Below are 20836 nucleotides of genomic sequence, written 5' to 3' on the forward strand. Positions count from 1 at the left end.
TAAATAATGAATTTATTTTATTGCATTATTGTGACTACTCACCAGCACTCCGTAAGGAAGGTAGTATTTTAAAGTGAGAGTGAGATCTGAAGTTGTAGTTGTGTATATTGTGTATATGAACTCAGTTTGAAGCTTAGGTATAATGGTGGGTGGCTGTGGACAGAGGGAAGAAGTGAGTGGTAATACCTAAAACAGGTATTGGGATCAATGTGTCGAAGTTAAGCCCAGTACGGGTTTTATCCCACAGCCCAAGGCATGTCAGTGCATTGTAGACCAATGTATGTGCAAAAAGCCGCTACTGCAAACCCAAGTGGCTACCCCGGAACCGAAGATTGCAACCAGGCCAGCAGAAAGAACAGGGGCCAGGGAACCCCAGTCACCACCCCACGACCGAACGACCCCCCGACGCCCCCAAGTTCCCAAGCCGAGAGGCAGTCACCGTCCCCCAATATGCACATCCGAGAAAGCCCAACGTGCCGAGGACCCAGCGCACCCGCCAACCTACCCCAACCCCAAGGCCCCCCATCAACATCCACACCCCCCTCACACAACCCCCGAGGGGAGGGCTCAGAAAGACCCCCGCCCGAGACCCTAGCGGAGGAGCCAAGACCCACGCCCAGCAGACGGCCACAGTCACGCCGAAATGGGCAGCCTTATCGACACAGCCCGTGCGATGAGCCTTAGATATTGCTAAGTCAGGGCCCTAGCCAGACCGCCACTCCGGCATGCGCAGCCCCACGCAAGGCATCGCCCAAACAGGGGCCACCCCACACCGCACCCTATTATTTAAATTTGATTAGCTTTTTATTGGCTTGGTTTCAAGGAAAAACATCATGGGCCAATTTGAAGTTTTAGTTCCAAAATCTGGCCAACTGCTGTTAGAATCAAATAATCTTTTACATGTTATTGTAATGTTTCTTACCATTCATTTTTGCAATACACTTCAAATAAAAATTTTGTTTTGGAGTTTTAAGGTTTTTTTTTTAATGCATATGTATAGTTTTACACATTACACAAAACAGAGAAAAGGTTACTTTATATCCTCTATTTAAAAGATAACACATTTATCTATCACATTTTTTCTAGGCTTAAAAAAAGGGGGGAAAACCCCCCATACAAATCAATTAAATAACTCATGTTAATCATGTTACTTCTTAAAGCTGCAGTTTGTAACTTTTTTTGGCATCATTTGGTCAAAAATCCATAATCATTAATGAGAAATAAAATGAACTTTTTTTATTTCAGAAAATGGCTGCAATGAAAACAAAGAATGAAAAAATTGAAAGGGGTCTGATACTTTCCGTACCCACTGTATTCATCAAATAAAGCCAAGCCACTCTCTCGATAATGTAGAGCCGATGAACAAGAGTCGGAGGTGGCTTGTGCAGCAAGGAATTCCAAACTTTATTCTCCATTCAACCACACTTCTCTATAGCCCTTTAACATCAGTGCACACACTGAGTCACACCAACTTACATCCAACCAGAAACACCACCTTCTCAACGCAAATGTTCCCAACCACTTCACAGTCACTGCATGAATTATGAACGTTGATTGCCACAATTTCATCCATTGGCAACAGAGAAGCCCCTCCCCTAAACATGCTCTCCTCCTACCTTGTTTAGACGCACATTCAGAGCGTCTTCAACGCTGTTGATGAAAGTACTGATTAAATGAGCACAAGCCTCCAACTAGGGGTTTGAGGCACGATTTTGACACCTGAAACGTGTTTGGTGTGAACGGAGCATTAGGCACAACAGTTACACGACAAATCAAGTGGAAAAAGGCAGACCGAGGTGGAGAAGCAACAGAATATAGTCACAAACACTGAAGAGGAACGGATCGCTTTGGCTTTGCGTCCTCACGGACCTCCATGACTGTGCAGGGTCCGCTGCACACACTGGCTTCTGAGGAAGAGCGAGAACAGACAGGATAAATTGCGTGTAAACCGAGAAGCCCTTTCAAGGTGAATTAATTTTACTGTTTGGATGCGGCTGCCGCTCAGGACAGCTGAGATCACAGCTGTGTGTGCTTGGGCGGGGACAAGCTGACGACAGCAGCCGATGCTCGGGACAGTGACTACACTGTAAAAAAAATCTGTAGTTTTTATGGAAAAAAAACTGGCAGCTGGGGTTGCCAGAATAATTTTGTAAAAATTACAGTCAAAATGTAAATGATTTTACAGGGCAATCTGTAAATCATTTACTGTTATATATTACAAAAAAACTACAGTTTAAACTGGTAAATTCAACAGTCATGTTCTGTTGAATTAGCATAAATATGCAGCTAATAAACAAATTATTTTAGTAAAATTTGTAATGAATTGACGTCAATTATACATCAAATCTCATTCAACTTTACTGAAAAACACCAAGTAAACAACAATATTTAGCTGTAAAAACCTCAGAATTAAAAAAAAAAATGCTATTTAACTGAATTTTCCTGCTTATTCAACTCAAATTTTGATTCAAATATAGTGCATTTTTTAGTATTAAACAACCATATTTTACAGTCAAAGCAACAGCTTTATACTCACTGAATTTCCTCAGTTACATTTTAATAGGCATAAAATCCTGTTCTGATAAGTTTATCTAACAGCAATCTAAAATATAAACTGTAAAGTAACATCAAAAGATGTTTGTAAAATGTAACCCAGTAAAAAAGCAACACGTTATAACCTACGAGTCACCGTGCTGATAAAAAAACAAAAACCAAACTGACATGTCTCTACAGAAGTTTATTAACCACAAATCAGTGAAGAGAATATGTCCTTACTCAAGACACATTCATGTAATCTTACAAATATTTGAACAGGGTATGACAGGTAAGTGAACCTTCCTCCTAATTATATTAAGGAAAATGAAGAAATACGTTTACTAATGTATTTGTAAATGTAATTGTTGCAAATATAAAGCATCAAGTCTTGTTTTAGGACTGAAACATAGAAACAGTAGAAATGCCACAATAATTATTTGCATGCTACTATTATTGCAAAACTTTCTTTACATTAATGTGTTTATTGGGTTAATGTGAACTCTAACACCTTTCAACAGAGTTTACCAAAAATGTAAAAAAAATCTAACCAAGTTTTTAATCTAACCAGGTTTAGCATTTGAACTTGTAAAGGCAACATAAGATACCGTATACCTTAACAGTTGTATTTAAAACAGAACATCTAGAAACCTTGCTTCTTTTAAGGGAAATATTTTCAAAGCAGTGAACAAATTAATATGTCCATATTCATAAGACATACATTTTTTTTCGTAACAAGCACCTTACAAATATTAAGATAGAGAACATGTGACAGATTTGGGATCATTCTAGTGGAACTGAAACATAGTGAATGCAACAAAGAGGGAAACAACTATTCTTATTAAATGTCTCAAGTCTTGTTACATTTTTTAATTTGGGTTTTATTTTTATTGCCAACTAATTATTTTAAACCTCAAAGGTTAATCATTTTGTCATTAGCACGCATGTTCTAGTATCTTTAAACAAGTTCCTTCACATTGAGTAAAAAAGGCTTGTAAATGACACTAACAAAAAAAAAAAACTGGTCAGCAACAAGTCTACAAACTCAATAACAACAAATAATCAAAACAAACTTTCAAAATGTCCGTGGGGCACATGACGTGCCACAAATCTTACTCTTAAGTCCATGTTCAGACATCACGCCACTCGTGATCCGAAAGTTCCTGAATCAAGGTGATGACTCGAGGGTTCACATAAAGACGGGATGTGTTCGTCTTCTCCACTTTAGTCCCCTTCTCTGGGTTGATGGAGAAAAAACAGCTATGGAAATATGAGAAAAACAAATGTATTAGTAAAATAGCTTCATTCATAAATGAAAATGTTTGCAAGCTATTATTTGTTGTATTGTCCTTAAAACTGTACATGGCCATTAAAACATTTCTGATTCTGAGAATACCCTCTATTTTTTCCACTAATCTCCATTTGTTTTAAGAACCCCAACAACATAGTATTTGAGGTTTATTTTCCCAAACTCGCCTGTTTTCTAGAATTTTAGCCTCTGAAAAGTAGCCTTATGAGCAGTTCTAAAAACAGGCTGTTGCGGGGCCTACTTATGCATATTCATGAGTGGGCGTGTCTGTAGACACTCGCTTTTGCGAGGGAGCGCTATCTACACTGTTATTGTTTTTAGCCAAAAAAAACTGCACATTACAGTAAAACACATAGCTATTTAAGTGGCTATTGTGATTTTGAATCAGAAAAGTGTGCGCCGTTGCTGCAGAACCATAGCAGCAGCATCAGAAGCAGAGAACTTCTGTGTGTGAGTGCGTGCGTGCCGTTGTGTGTATGCTGTGCACCACTCTCTGTCTCTTTTCACTGCGTAAAAGCTGGAAGCAGTCCAATTCCACAACCAAGTCAGACGTTAGCGCTGTGAGCCACAACATTAGCAGACTCGCCTCCTGGATAATATAATAGTATAATATATGTTCTATCTTAAACCGCAATGTTTGTTTTAGCTGTAAGATAGGTTGGGAGGGAGGAGCTCACATCCTTACAGGGTAGGGTAGGAGGCGTGTATTATGTCCATGTTAGGAGGAGAGAGGATTGTCAGGAGTTAAGTTTCCTGTAGGTGACGTCAGTACGAGGAAAAATCCAACTGGGACGTTTAAAGCTAACTTTTTACAAAATGTGGAATAACAAGGGAGGGAGGAAACAGAACCATTTCAATTTTGTCCCTCTGAATGACGCCAAAGGGATGTACAGTATATCACTGTAGCAAAACCATTATAAAGTGATTTTTTCATAATACATCCCCTTTAAAGATCAGCTACTCTCAAAACAGTAATTAACAAATCCTTTGAACCTGAGTCACTACTGCAGTAACTTAAAATGTCAGTTCACATTAGTAAAATAAGTCCAACAAAAAGGACATACCTCTGCAGAAACTCCTAGGTTGATGCCAGCGCTGACGGGTAGTGGATGTTAAAGCAAGTTAACAAGCTCCCAAACAGCATGCACAGGGCAGAAACGAAGAAGGGGATGTTGTCACATACAATGTTTTGATCCACACTCGGCATGAACCGTCTTGAAGAAAAGCAGGATCGTCCTAAATACAACAACACCAAAAATAATAATAGACAAATAATAATGAAAGGAAGACCAGAAAGAAAGAAATGTGAACTTACCACACAACAATGGTGGGGGTCAAGGGAATTTGATCCATCGGTACCTCCACTGCCAGGCATGTGTCCTCCACATAACAGAACATTGCATCTTCCTTCTCATCAAAGTAGGACAGGAGAAGTAGCACCATCTCCTTCACATATGCAGAGCATCCGTTCAGCTCTCCTCTCATCATTTTTAACTTTGTTAAAGACTGAAGGAACCTTTTGCTCTTGGTGACACAGACAGTATTCATGTAACTCAGGAGCTGTTTCCCCTTCAGATCGACATTACGTGTGAAGGTTTCTTTGAGACTGATTCCGGTAAGTTCCTTAAAATGGACCTTCATGCCAAGTTCATTGAACCAAAATGGCCACTCTTCAAGGAGGTATTTCAGATTTTTTTCCTTCGTTGACTTGTTTACGTTGTGTGAAGAAAGTTATCTTCATCAGACATTTGGCATTCTCGGGATTTGCATCAGTTTGCTTAGACATCCTCTTCAATTTTTCTTTCTTCTCCTGCTGAGTCTCTAGGGTCTCTCCAAGAGGCAAGAATTTGATATCCCAGTTTATACACCCATACGCATTCTGGATTGCTGCTCTCTTTTCTGGAGGGACTTCTTCTGTGTCTGAATCTTCAGTGCAATGCTTTAGTTTTCTAATTTTCGGAGTTGTATATCGCCTCACATTCTCGATCCTGTTTTGCATTTGCTTGGCTAGAGAATGATACCCTGGCCCAATAACATCCCCTTCTATGAGATCTTGAAGAGATCTCGGATATTTTGCCACCATCTTTTGGGCAACTGCAGTAGTGTGCTTATTACTTATACAAGATTTTTTTTGCATCATCTCACGGACCACAATTCGGACCATCTCCCTCCTTAGTCGTGGACTTGGTCGTTTTCCTCTTTCCAGTGACTGCATCAGTTCTTCTGACAACTTATCCCACGGTATGGTGAAGTTATTCACCCAGTTTATGTCAGGGCTTGGACAGCTGTTTGAAGAGGTTGAGGGTGAACTTAGGGGTGAACCCGATGGAAAAATGTGGGAGGTCCCGGAGCAGCACAAACCGATGAGCTGCTTGTTTCAGGAGTTTGACCTGTAAAACCACGCACACAAAGTGTTATTTGTTACACAATGCAAATGTTTCTATGTTTCAAGCAGGCTACATTAGTAAGTGCTTGCTTTCTGTACTGCAATACTTAACTTACATCTCAGTTTCCAAGCTGCAAGGACTTTTCTGGCTTGTGTTGGCCTCAATGCCGACAGCAAATCTGCTTCCTCGAAGAACTTCAAATCGTCATATGTCTCCACACCAAAGGATTGTAAGGCCTCCTCCAGAATGTCTTTTGTCATCTCTGGAAGGTCAGGTAAGACCTCAGTAATAGCGCTGCGTATAAATGTTTGCTCCAAGTCCATAATTTCTGCATGCAAGAAAGAATTATGTAATATCTCAAGAACACAAGTAAAAGAAGACAAGTAATTAATCATTTGGTCAAGTCACATATACTCTATACAAAAAAGGAACCTCCAATAAGGGACAAACTGATATCACTTTTTTTTCCAACAATTATTTTGTCTCAGCAGACATGTGCATTTTTATTGTGGTTTTCCCACCAAACAAGTCAAGACTATGCTCATTTTGACAACACACTATGTTTTAGTGGAATGACTTGGTGCCCGTTAAGAATGTACAATGGTAACGGATAAAAATCTACTAAGTCCTGTATGTTAATACACTGCAACCTTGTACTGTGTTTTGTCACTGAGTACAGATGATATTCAGAATGATAGTCCGCTTTGTGTATATCCACAACAAAATACACAGCTGCATCATTTTGAATCAAAACGATCAGAAGTTCTCCAAACTCCATGAAGTCGTCGTTTTTTGATACAAGGAAATTCCCTTTTTTATATGATGTACCTTTGTACTGTATTTCTGTAGAAACACTAGTATTGTGTTCTGAATAGCCATATTCTCTCACAGCAAGTTTGATAGCATCACTGTAAAGACTGGGATAGAAAGTACAACTGTCTTTGACTTGTAAAATTTGACTGAGACCAGACCCAGCTGAAAGGTATGCCTGAAACATCTGATGTCTTTCAGACAAAGTTAGGCAGATGTTTTTAAAGTTTTTCAAGTGCCTGGCACATCTCTTAAAGTAGGAATGTTTACTTTCAAAACGCATCGTCCACACCAAAGGGCCAAATTTCAATATTTGTCCGGGAGAGTGCTGCAAGAAATTATGTTTTGGTTTTATTGGACTTTCAGGAAATAAATTTTTTCTTGATTCCATATATTCTTGGATTAAAATGTCAAGATAGGCTACTTGTGACAATTAAATCTTTTGAGCACAAATCATTTCAACAATATCTTTAAGCTGGGGAGTTAACTGCCACACAGCATCTTCCGCATTTTCAATTTTGTCACCAATTAATACGGGCAGCAAGCTTAAGAAATTCCAATTCTGGATGGCCTGACCTGAAAGCTTGCATGCATCAGAATTGACAGCACGTGGCTTTGTGAGAGCATCATTTCCTTTGTACTTGAACTGCCTAATCCGTCGGTTCAAAAGTGAATATGTAAACCATTTCTTTTTCTTAAAAAAATACTTTAATTACAGGGCCACATCATAGGATAAGATCCCTGCAAATATATCATGGCCTAAACAAGGTGAAAGTCCAGGCTGGCAAACATGAAAAGATTTAAGAGTATTGAAAACAGAATTTACCTTGATGCCTCTGACAACTTGGTTGTCTTCTCCTAGGTCACCAACAGCTGAATCGTAGCTTTCAGGGGTGCGCTGTGGACCACAGACATTGGAGTCATCACTCTCAAACTCATGTCTTGTGATTTCACAATACCTACAAAAGTACTCAGAACGACTGAAGTTTTCAGTGAACCCCCCAATAGCATGTGAACCCAAATTATCACCGGCAATGCAGTACAGAACCCCTTTGACAGTTCCACCCCCAACCATAATTCCGTTTTCCTTTAAAGGTTTTTTCAGAGATGTTGGTGCATTTAAAAGATTTAAACATCCAAAATGTTTTAGGTCACTAAAGATAGACAGCAACAACTTTGTGTTTTTTCTTAGAGGAGCCAAGGGGGTTGACCACCTCAAAAGCATCCTGGTACAGGATTAGCTTAAGGGACTTAAGGGTTGGACTTAAAAATGTGTCCATCGATTATGTCTCCAAAAACATCTGAGTCATTTTCACAAGACTGTTGTGACACAGAATTCTTCCACAGTTCTGATTCCAGTAGGTTATGTAGTGTATCTTAAACTGGCACATAGTAGGCAAACCGTGGTGTCATATTTTAATCAGTTCCCAACAGTAATTTTTTAGGCTATGTATTTAAACATCTTTTTGAATGTCTGGACTCTTGAATATGTAGTTCTCATTGGTCCCTGATGACTAACAGAGAAAAGATCTGAATCCTTCACACAATCACAGATTTTAGCAACATCATCAGCTAGGCACATGTCATTTTGTGTTTTTAGTGTGTAATCCTGTCCCATTTCATGGACATTTTGTATCTCTTCGACAATTGTCTGTACAGTTGAAGCTAGAAGAAGGAGGTGCCCTTGCAGTTTCAAGTAAAATAAACACACATTCTTAAGAAAAGTCTCACTGAAGTTCTGAGACAGATCAGTGCTTTCATTTGTTGGTGTATCATTTGGGCTCTGGGGAGCATCTTCGCATGCACCAACAACAGAAGACTGAGAAATAGTTTCTCTGAATATTCCTGGGCATATGAGCGGTAAATTATGATTTTACAGTAAATGTATTTTTACAACCAGTTACTGGACATATCACAGGTCGCCCCTACACTATATGCTCCTTTAAGTGGGTGACAAGTTCATTCACCATGTGAAATTTGCGCTCGCACATAGAAATGGCGCATTTAAGATCTGTAACAGCTGCTCTACTGGTAACAGAGGGGCGCAGCACATTGTGAACCCGATAAAAATGAGCTTTAAAAGCTGCATAGGAACAAAATGTCTGCTTGCAGTCACTACCAACGCATTTGAAAAAACAATGGGGTTCATTCCTGTGAATTCTGCACCTTCTGCACAAAGGCCAGGTTGGGCTTCAGAATCATCCCCACAATGCTCGAGAAGAGTTGAGCATGTCACGGGTGCACCGAGATGGATGTCACTGACCCACTTAGCTGATGTCCTTCATAAACTGACAGATCAGTGGGTGCTGACTCGCCGGTTTCTCCCCAAAGCCTACATGACAGGCGCACAGTGGAAAAAGCTTTGCACTTGTCAGTCAAGTCTTGTAGGAATGACAAAATCACTCCCACCGGGCACTTAAAGGAGGTGTGTCCCTCTGGAGACACAAACCCTTAAATACCCTCCACTTGCAATCATAAAGAGATCTAATAGAAGGGGCTCGAGCACTGTCTCAGCGGGGCTATCGCCGCCTCCGTGCATCACACAAACACCCTCGGACTCAGAGAGAGGCCGAAAGGAAGCACACGGTATTCCTAACATACCCCGGAAAGCAAACCTCAGGTATTTTATGTGGGGAGGATATATCGGAATGTGGAAATGCGCATCCTTGAGGTCCAGCACGAGGACATCCTCCTCATATGGGGAGATAGCAGCCAGGTCAAGCTGGGAGCCCCAGCTGGAACCAAGTTCCGCCGTGGTGTCCATCAAGATGCCCGCCTCTTCTCTTGACGGGAGCGCTGTGAGGAGGAGGAAGGGGTCCTGCTCAGACAGGCTGGCTTAACGCGCTAGCCTCCTGCGGAGGCTCCTCGTAGTGAATGCCGCACAGTGCCGACATGAGCCGGGGACATTGACAGCCATTCGAGCATGTCCCAGGGGACAGGTGGGAGTGTCCCTGGCGGACAGGCACATTTCATCAGCCAATCAGGATTGGCAGATTGAGAAAAATGTTTCTGAGGGCTACAGATGGAGTGTGCATCCCATAGTGAGACATCTCACAAAATATTATGAAATAGAACTGACACTTTAGATTTCTTACTTTTTTAGAAGGAAATGAAAAATGAAGAGATGAAGACTTCCAACTTTTTACACTGTGGTGCAGGGGAGACTTTGAGTTCAAACATTTTTTGGACTTGGCAACCTTTTTATATTTATTTTGCTGGTTGGTAATCTGCTCTCCAGTCAGGTTTTTTTTTAGATTTTACACTTACTTTAATGTATATTTTTTTGTATACATGTGATTGCCTGTCATCACCTTGTGAAAGACTGACCTGTGTATGTGAATACCCCACCATGAGCTTTAAGCTTTGTTGAATTTATTTGGTCATTTTGAACTTCTAGAAGCTTGAATCTCTAAAATGATTTAGCGAGGAAAATGTTATACTTTGTGGTCATGGGGTTTTGTTTTGTAAGCCATGATATCATCATTGGTTACTGAAGATACTGTAAAAATCATTAATAGAAAGACATTGCAAAAAGGCAGAAATTGCTGAATTTATTTCTGTCTTTTAATAGAAAAAACATGAATTAACCTTTTGATTTCTAATAGTTTTAATAGGTTTTCCAGCTATGAAACACATGATAAATGCACTTTTACTTGCCATGGTAGTTTTGGGGTTTAGAAGACATTACTGTGCTTTGCCTGGGCATCTTATACTGTCTCTTTGTGCTGTGTAGGTGTCTGAAGTGGTAAAAGCAGTAGGGATTTTACAGAACATTCTCCTTCTCATTAATCAGGATCAGTGTTCACTTATCTAGTGATGCAGGGACCTCACAGCCTCCAAGCCACTTTCCTCTCCATCCAGTTTCCCTCCCCTGCTTTCTAGGAAAACCATTCCCTCTGCGTAATCACTCTGTCTTTTGCTCTTGATCTAGAGTACCCTTGGTCACTCCGCTCTGCTTCATTTTCCTGTGGCACACACACATACACATACACGGAGTCAGACTGGGGTTAAAGGGAGGAGGTAGTTGCAAATGGGGCAGAAAAGCATTTCTATGCCTCATCTCTGGGAACACATTTTTTTCCTCTATAGTTTGTTAAAAGGCATACACTGCAGTCTAAAGAGTAATTTGGGCACTTTGAAACCCTTATTTGTAGCCAGGGAAAAAGAAGATTTCATTATAAATTGACTATGACAAACCTTGCAGTAAAAACAGTTTTCTGCCTCTCAACATAGTATTTGTAGAAAGCTGTTAGTTGTTTACAAAACACTCAAAATCAAAAGACATGACAACAAAACTTGCTGAACAGTGGCTCGACTAAAATATCAAAGTGGATTCCTAAGTATCACAAATTTAAGCTTATCACATGGTGAAACAGAAGTGCTTGAGGGTTACGTCAGTCTCAGCGATCTATGGCTATAAAAACAAGAGCAACTGTTTGACTACTTTACAAGTACAAAAACAACAGAGATGAGATTTACTCATAAAAACAAACTTGCCTAACATTTCCTCTGGAGAAAAAAATCTTGTTCTATCAAAGTAAAATATGATGTGACAGATATTATAACTGAAGCACTTTTTTCAGACCTCAGCATTGCTATTAAGCACTCCATTGTCCGTGCTTGAGATGGTTTTTCTACCAGGGTAATCCAATTGGCTAGATTGATTAGCAGTTGAAAGCCTTTCTTCCTCTGGTGAGAGAAGTCCACTTCAAATGCTTCCCAATGGCTGGATTTAGCTCAGCTGGCCAGCTGGATAACTTGTTGCCAGACTCACTTCCTGTGTAGGGTTTAAGTGTATGCAATCAATACTTGCAGACTGTTAATCGAATGAAAACCGACACTTGCTTTCATTCACTCTTTACTATGGGTTCAAAAAATAGAAATTCAATATGGATTTGTACAGGAGTCGGATGTCTGTTACTGGTAAAATTATACTATCTGACTTGTGGGAATGCATTGGAAATGGAATGAATCCCTCCTAGGCAATTAAACTGATGTGGTTGTAAACATGAACAGTGGCTCTTCTTGTAAAGCTAATATTGCTGTATTTGTTTTGAGACATTTTCTTATCTTTGTTGACCCTGAACATGCTCACTACATTATGTCTTCTATAACATCTGCTCCTCTCTTTTTCTTCCCTCTCTCTGTGTTATGTTCTTACCGTGCCTGGACAGAATGACCAAATGTGACCTAAAAAACTACTTGGAGAAGATCTACAATGTCCCAGTTGGAGCAATCCGCACCAGGATACAGTTTGGTAAGCGTCTTTAGTGACTTTGCTTTTAAAAAGTTGTTTAAGTTCACCCAAGTGGCTGCAGTTTGCACAATTTTACCGTTTGAAATTTCATTAAAATGTGTTGAATAAAGTCCCTTGCTGAAACTTTATCCATGAGTTTAAATTGTTAGAATTTAAAATAAAAATCCACATTTGTATGACATGGACTGATCCCTCAGTAGAAGCTCCTCCCTTATTTTCCCTGGAATAACTGACATCACCATTACAACTGAGGTGTGGACTCTGGTGACATCATACTAAGTGAAGTGTATGACTGTTTAAGTATAAGTATACCTAAACAGTCTAAGTCACTGGCCTTTAAACAATAAAACCAATGGTGAAATAGCCTGACAAATAGCAGAATTATAGGTCCATTCAAGTAGTTCATAAGCAGGGGTGACAACTTTTCTGATTCAGATTTTTACACACAATTAGAAATCAATGTGTCAACATCACGTTGCTTGGTAGGTTTTAGAAACGTACTCATGATGGTTTTGTGTATCTTTAAGATCATTAAACAATACCTGTAATGGATATGCATATAACATACAATGTGTTTAATCTATTGTATGTGCACAATTATTTTAAATGTATATTTTAAATATGATTTTATACCTTTAAATATAATCCATTTAAGAGCCGGGAGGTGGCCGGATGTGACGTCAAGCCGTTGATTCCGGTGCAGTGTTTACATTTGAACCCACTTGTTTACTTTGATTATCTCTTTAAGATTTTGTAGTCAACATACTTTTTCTTTTCAGCTCCTCCTGGCAGTGATGGTTGCCACGCCTGCCTCGTTTTGCTTTCTTTGTGACATTCACAGCTGTTCATCTGACGACCTTTCTTTCCAGCTGTCCCAGGACAGTCCCTGTTCCCACTACACAAACACTATGTAGTCATAGATTTGTCACTTCATAGGTAATATAGAACCGTAACCTAAGCTATATCATTGTTAAATCAGAAAGCAATAGGTTTTATGTTATGATGGATGAATTGCATTTATGTGACAGAATTGAAGCAGGTCAAGTGTTTAATAATTCAAAGATAAAGAGACTCTTGTCTTCTGGGCTGCAGCTCCTAAAGGGCCCAAAGGAGTCTCCTCTACCTCTGGAGGAGATCCCAGACGAGAGATGTAAAAATAGGAGAGAGGTGCCTAGCTCGGCGAAGCCCACTTTTGTGGAGAACCAATTAACAGTGTTTATTGGGGTTGTGAATTACAAGCGAGGGAAAAGGAAAGCCCTTGGGTAGGGTTAGTGGAAGGAAAGTTGTGAATAGTGGGGGGATATAGTTTGATAGTGGAGAAAGGGTAGCATTGGGCCCCCGGTTGTCCCGAGGTGCGTCAGGAATGGTATCCCTGTCTGCGTCACGGGTTCCACTCCATTGGCAATGTAAAGACTTTCTTCCCGCAAAGTGTGGCTGGGGTATTTTGGTAGAAGTTGCCATGGTTACTCCTCTAGTCTGGGATTTGTAACGTGATAGCTAGCTGCCAGACCGCAATCTCAATGTGGGAGAAATTGTGCTTGCATTTGCGAGTGTTATATGAAAGCCGCGTCTGTGTGGCTGCGCGCGAATAAAGATCTGTGTGAAGTCTGAGGAACACACGCTGTATCTTTTCAGTGTGTGTGTGTGTCCCATGTTGTTTATGAGGGAATAGGTCAGGGTCTTACCAAGCACTTTCATAGGTTGTAATATTTCCCTGTGGATTTACTCAGCAACTTAATCATTTTCATACACACCAACACGTATCTACACTGCAGTTTACTAATTACTATCTACAATGTAACCCACACATATATACATGCACATATCTACAACCATTCTACCAAGGCTCACATAACAAACACAGACTCATTATTGGGGGAATGTTTCTCTTGTTTTTTTTTAGGTAATAAACTGTTACCATGGCAATGGTGGTTAGTCATGGGGTGGTTGACCTGACAACCAGGATATCTCTCAGATTAGAGCCTTCAAATGTAGAAGAACCATCTGATGCTGATGTCATATAATCTGTCAATACTGGTAGGCTGGGTTGGGGTCAGTTATAATTGTAATTTAAATGTTTAAATTCTGTTGCTGTCGTAATCGTAATTACATTATCATTGAGTTTAGATAATTGACTTTGTATTTGTGGTCGCCATGAAAATATGATAAAAAGTGTCATATATTATATTGTTCTCTAAAGCCTCACAGAATATGAAGCTATCTAATAAAATGGCTTGAAACAAAATATATAAATATCTAAAAACTAAATGAAAAACCACTGCTTTTTAACCACTTACAGCATTTGCTCTTTTAACGTGCTGGTTGGTTCTGTTGTCCTACACAAAATATAAAATTCAAAAGGATGGAGTGATCTCACAAGTGAGTCTCGGTTGTATAAAATGTGTGAATGGCTGTCTACACTCTGGAACTGTCCATCACATTCAAATGTGTCCAAACTCTACCGAGTTTTTTCACTGATTTCCCTCACTTTTCACCATGTAGTCTAAAGAAATCGTTCTGTTTTTTTTTCCTTCCTCCTGCTCGTGTACTCTGGTGCTGCTTTGTCTCTAGCCCCGCCCTTCTCCTAGCGCAGAGGGAGAAGCATGTACTAACTAATCAGGTGTTACTGACTTATGTAATTTATTTCTGTTTTTACTGCTTTGAATGCCATCTCCTTTTTTTTTTTTTTGCCAATATGTGTTTAATCTGGTGCCTTGTTTTCAATTTTTTCAGGCTCAAATAAGAAGAGGAATCACCTAAACCAGAAGGTTAAGCAACCCGACTATAAAGTAGCCTACGTTCAACTGGTAAGAGAATAAACACATGCATTTACTTACATCCCTATTCCTCCTCGTGCTTTATGTTTTAAATGAGATTAAAAAGAAGATAAAATAGATAAAGGTGCTGGGTAATTTTTTTTAACTTTTTTTTAAATTGTAGTTATTACTCTCATTAATACCTGTAGCATCATAGTTGTGTTATAAAGCTTTTTTTAAAAATAATAATTAAGTACTCTCGTGAGGAACTACTCTGTCTCAAATCCAGAGCGTAGCTGTTAACGTGGTGTCATCCCGGGTATGTAACTGTGAAGGACAGTGTGTGAACATGTGATGTTAAATTACCGGCTGTAGGATTGCAGCTTACCTACAACAGGAGTTTACACGCTCCATTATGGTGACTGTTTACATACCCCCATCTGCTGCTGCAGCCAGCGTGAGTAACGTCAGGACTTCACTGCTTAGATCCTGGTCAATGGAGACTTCAAAATCATGTGTCTTTCTCATCTGTCCTGACTGACCTTACATATGATGTGGAATGTGCAACCAGAAGGAACCACATCTTGGACCTACTGTATGCAAATGTGAAGGAGTGTTACCAGTCGTCATCTCTTTCTCCACTGGGTGATTCTGACAACAAACCTGTTCACCTCACGACCACCTACAGGTCAATAGTGGAACTGCAGGCAGAGCCACCACAAGGAGAATAAGGGTTTGGTCCAGTACACAGAGGGGACACTACAGGAGTTGTGGAATGTCACTGACTGGTCAATTTTCAAAGAAGACTTCAGGGAGGACCTTGAGGGTCTCTCTTGCTGCATCACAGACCTCATTAAAGTGTGTGAGGACAGCATCGTCTCTTCCTAAAAGGTTTGTGGCTTCCCGAATAACAAGTCATGGATCAGCAAGGACATCAAAGGCCTTCTACAGGAAGTACGGCGCATTCATGACTAAAGATCACAATGACCTCAGGGCTGTTCAGGAGTTGAAGAAGAAACTGAGGAAACTTGATGCTTACCATCGTCCATTACAATATCACCGCCTTAAATAATGTGCGACATGTTATCGTTTACGATATGCTGTATCATCATCACATTGGCACACCCGAGTTGCACGTGTGGAATATTAACAGTGGCGGGAGTTGGAACAGATACGCCAGGCAGCGAGGAGCTCGTCCCTAAACAAAGCTCCAGCTCCATTATCTGGAACTGGTTTGGTTTTAAAAAGTCTGATGTGGAGCAGCAATGTACAACGTGCAAGGTTTGCAAGCAAATAGTGCCTACAAAGGACAGTAACACCACTATTTTGCTCCACCACCTCAAACACAAGCACAAACCAGAATATGAAGATAATTGAAAATGGACAAAGATGCAGAAGCAGCTTCAACTTATCCAAAACCTCCAGTAAGTTACCGACTGCCACTTACTACATTTTATCAGTATAGGTGTACTACTTGACCTTAATTGATGTAGTTTTGTAGCCTTTGTTATTATTTTGGTGGTAGATTTATAGCCAAAAATATTAGGCTGAATTGATGTTTATTTATTGTAATTTTTATTGTTACCGTGATAAATACCAAAAATTATCGGGATACATTTTTTAGTCTATATCGCCCACCCCTAGTGTGCATATACATTGATTACCTGAATTTACGACCTTGGGATCAATGAAAGATATCTTATCTTAACTACATCATCTCCTCTACATTATATGTAGGTGGAGATTTACAGTAAGTTACATTTTGTTTTTGAACTACAATCCAATGTTTTATGACATTTGTACTTTTTTCATTGACCTTTTTTAAGAGAAGGGAGTTGGGGACCTAAGACGTGTTAGTTGCCTCTTTTTCAGGGAGCCTAAAGCGGCAGTTGGTCTTTAAAGGCAAGGTCTCAAACTATCATCCCAGCACACACAAAGGTCGAGCAGGCATGTTTGCTTTACTTGTCGCCAGTTTTTCCTTGATCGTAAGAATGAAGTACACACTCCAGTCACATAGCTGTACCTCACGTCCTGCTTTTGTGTGGTTCACACACCATCTGCTCTCTGCGGAGAGTCACAGTCTGGGTTCTCGCAGCCCTAAGGGTGAAAGGTTCCCCTTCTTTAAATGCCAAACTTATTACAGCAAAGTTAGATAAAACTGCCATCTGGTATAGTTTTCTTGGAGCACATTTGGGTGCAATAGCATTTGACTGTTTATGCGTTTGTCTCAACGAACGTTCCCAAAACTGAATGCTGTCAGAGTTCACAAATCCCATAGTAAAAAAATTAAATTAGTTTTAATGCAGATGTGAAAAGAAAATGGTTTTGCTTTTTCAACTTAACTGAATAAAACTGCATAAAACTGCAACTCATGCAGTTAGTTATTTAATGCCAACCCAATAGAAAACATAAATAATAATATTAATAATTAAAACAAATCATCAAAAGCTAAACAGCCAAAAGCTCAAATCTAACAACTATGAACTATTTGTAATTGAAGTGGTGACAAATCCTCTAAAGGGAAGACTTCCTCTTGCAAGACACGAAGAGCATTTTACACATTTCCAAATATCTGTTGAGTCGGCAATGATGAGTTGGTCGCACCAACTGCACATGACAAAACTAGGTGTGAGAAGGCAGAACAACACACACGACTCATGCATGGCGCGGGTATGTCACTTCTTCATTGCATGCTGACCAGTAGTTGGGTTGTATGAATGGTAAACTGCAGACAGAATTGTTTAGACCATTACCCTAAAATGACTTCATATAATTGCCAAAATCCGGCCTATTTTTCTGGCAAGTTTCTGAAAAACATTTCCTTCTTCTCCTTCCCCTTACCTCTCTATCTCTTTCTTCCTCTTCATCTTGTCTCCCTCTCTCTCTCTTAAACACAAACGCACAGAAAACCCTCCTTTTCTCTTGCAGTGGTCGGTAGAAAACAAGATTGTTCCTAATTGACTCCACATGTGGGAGAGTGTTCTGTGGGTAGATGCTCACACTGCGATTCCCCCCCCCCCCCCCCCATTATACTACCCTTATCCTCCCCCTTCCTCTCTCTCTTCTCCTCTGCTGCCTCCATCAGCTAATATTGCAACAGTAATAGATTTGCGTTCTCGTTCTCTGTCTTTCATTCCTTACTCTGTTTGTGGTAAAGGAGAGGCCACTGTTTTGTGGGGGTTCTGTGACGGCCATTTTTCCAAGGCTTAGGAGGGTCTCCAGTCTCATGGCAAGGAGATAGAGTCTACATGTGTGAAATGTACCCTGTGTGTGTGAGGGGCTAAGAGTGGTGAGCAGGGGAGGTTACTAAGACCATGATGGAGTCATGCCAGAGCAGGGAGGTCCAGAGATGGGGCAAAGCAATCAGGTGGAGGGGGAACAGGCTGACTGGGTGGTGGGATGACGAAAACAGCAGGACAAAATGAAATGTTTTACCTTCTCTAGGTGCCTTTTAACTTGGCTGTCTTTTAGTAAATTTACTTTGAACATGCATTGGTTTTTATGCTTAGCCAAGATTGTTTAAGTATTAAATTGAAGTTCTACTACTGACACTAGTTCCTAATGTACAGGATTATCAGAATTCCCTCTTTTCACCTGTGACCTGCACCCTCGTTCCTGTTCACACAGTTGCTAGCTTGTGGTCGGCTCCACGGATGATAAGACCTGCTAATCAAGCATCCTGACCCCCTTAAGTTTAATATGCTGGGGACAATAACAAACATTTCTTTTAACACAGATTGATAAAGACATAATGTAGGTCGTATGGATCAATAAATCAAAAGTATTTTTAGGTAATTTATTCGTAAGCAAAAGTCGAAGGGTGAAATGAAAAGCGCATTTAAATAGTGTAGTTTCTTGTGTTCCTTTGCCAGAGAAGGACAGTGATTCACCAATTTTGTTTTGAATTGTTTATGGTGTTCCCTATGATATGATGTCACTCCGAGAGACATTAAATTTCAGCCATAATTTGGTGTTTTTCCGGAGAAGCCATAATATTAACATTTGTCATTGTTTTAGCATAACTTTCAATCTGTGAAAACACCAAACAGGTGCGGTTTATCATCATCCAGCAGCTTTAAATATATGGAGACTAAAAGAGTAAGAAGAGCTTCGGATCCCCCGGCCTGTTGGTCTATCATAACTCTGGTAATAAACCCCATTCTGTGGGCATCTGACCAGTGACTCTCCATCCTTTTTCTGTCAACAAACCTAACTTTTGGTATCATTTCATAATATGTTTAAGCTGTAAAAACTAAATATGAAATCTTTTTATTTGAAATACTGCTTTTTTTTAAGTCTGTTTACTGTTTCCTTAAGTACAGTTTAAGTTTTTATGTTTGTGGTCTAGTTTTCTGTTCTAGTGGAAGTTTTTTCTTGCAAATCTCTAGTGATCTTCATTTTAATTGAATCCTTATTCCTGTTAATTGTTTTGCCAAAGTTTTCTTAAATTAAGCACATTGAGAAAACTTGAAAACTTGTTGTCCATCATCATGAATTTCTTGCGGTCCATATCCATGTTGAAGCATCAGTTTGTCCTAAGCATTTGGATTCAAGTGGTCAATTTTAGGAAAAACCAATCAACACAACATACATAGTTTTCAGATTGTAGAAGTAAACTGAAATCAAGCTTCACATGTCAAGGAACAATATGCTCAACATAATTATTTATTGCTTACCACACAAAAAAATAAAGAGCAAATACATGTATTTTCCATATCTGTTTTATTGTGAATAGTAGTGCTATTCATTTATGATGTCAGTTGGGCCAGATTTAAAAACCAACTAAACTGGGCCAAAGATTTTTTTAAGGCAAATTTCGAGCTAATACAAATATAAATAGTGAAAAAGTAGCAAGATTTTATTATCGGGCAATTGTGAAACAATTATCACACATTGAGACGGACATCTGATTCACACCACAATTCATTCTCATGGCTATAGAGACTCGGAGTACCCAGATGAAATCCACGCAACAGTCCTGTTCACAGTGAATCATATTTTTGTGGATGTGGAAAGTGTTTGTTTTGATTAAAATAAGTCATTTAGAGGTCATTAGCATTGGCGATACATAACTTTCTGTTTAACAACTGATGCCATAACGTTATGTTGCAGAGAATAGTTAAGTGTTTTCAATGTGTCACATAAAGCGCTTCACCTACTACTTGCTCATTTTACCTCCTTGCCGATCTGCCATCATAGTCCTTTTTTACATCTGCCCTTGCTATATAAACTAGTGATGTAAGCGGAAGTCGATCACCAGTAAAAATAGTCACCACTTAATGCACCATATGACGCCGGAGTGGAAGCTGTGTGTTGCATTGTGGGACAAGAGAGAGAAAACGTAGCTGCTTCAGCACTGCTGGTGTTTTAGCCACCAGGAGTTTCATTATCACGTTTCATAAAATAAGATAGCATCTCAGTGGAAAGGCTTTACAGATGTGGTTGTACATTATTTCACTTTGCAAAAGACATGGTCCCGACAAACATAGTAAATGAAAACATGTATTAAATTATTTACTACTTTATTTTTACCAAAAAAATGTGCATTTATACAATGTATATGTGTGTGTGTGCTTGTATAAGCACAAAGCATGTGGAATAAGAAGAAGTGTCAAAAGTACTCAATTGCCTAAATAGAGACTCAATCCAAATTACAAAGCCCGCTCAACTGAATAACTTGTATGTAAACTTTACTAGAAAGAATCAGATGCGATTTAGAAGCTGCATATGCGAGAAAAAGTACTTTAAATGCATGCTTGTGGAGGTCGACATGAAGGAGTATTTA

General features: G+C 39.6%; 1 protein-coding gene and 1 long non-coding RNA gene across 2 annotated transcripts in view; one reads left to right on the forward strand and one right to left on the reverse strand.

Annotated features, from left to right (window-relative positions):
- The window catches only part of mrpl23 (mitochondrial ribosomal protein L23), a 51131-nt gene that overhangs the window by 15885 nt on the left and 14410 nt on the right, over positions 1 to 20836 (forward strand). The window contains exons 3-4 of the mRNA XM_028450229.1: positions 12213 to 12295; positions 15029 to 15102. Of these exons, the coding sequence (XP_028306030.1) occupies positions 12213 to 12295; positions 15029 to 15102 (157 nt within the window). The remainder of the gene's footprint in view (positions 1 to 12212; positions 12296 to 15028; positions 15103 to 20836) is intronic.
- Positions 5163 to 8207, reverse strand: LOC114465305 (uncharacterized). Its single transcript, XR_003674294.1, has 3 exons — positions 7865 to 8207; positions 6344 to 6556; positions 5163 to 6231 (listed from the first exon to the last, which is right to left on the reverse strand). It is a non-coding gene; the product is annotated as an uncharacterized LOC114465305 (long non-coding RNA).

This window comes from Gouania willdenowi, chromosome 6, assembly GCF_900634775.1.
Source record: "Gouania willdenowi chromosome 6, fGouWil2.1, whole genome shotgun sequence".
Classification (NCBI taxonomy): Eukaryota; Metazoa; Chordata; class Actinopteri; order Blenniiformes; family Gobiesocidae; genus Gouania; species Gouania willdenowi.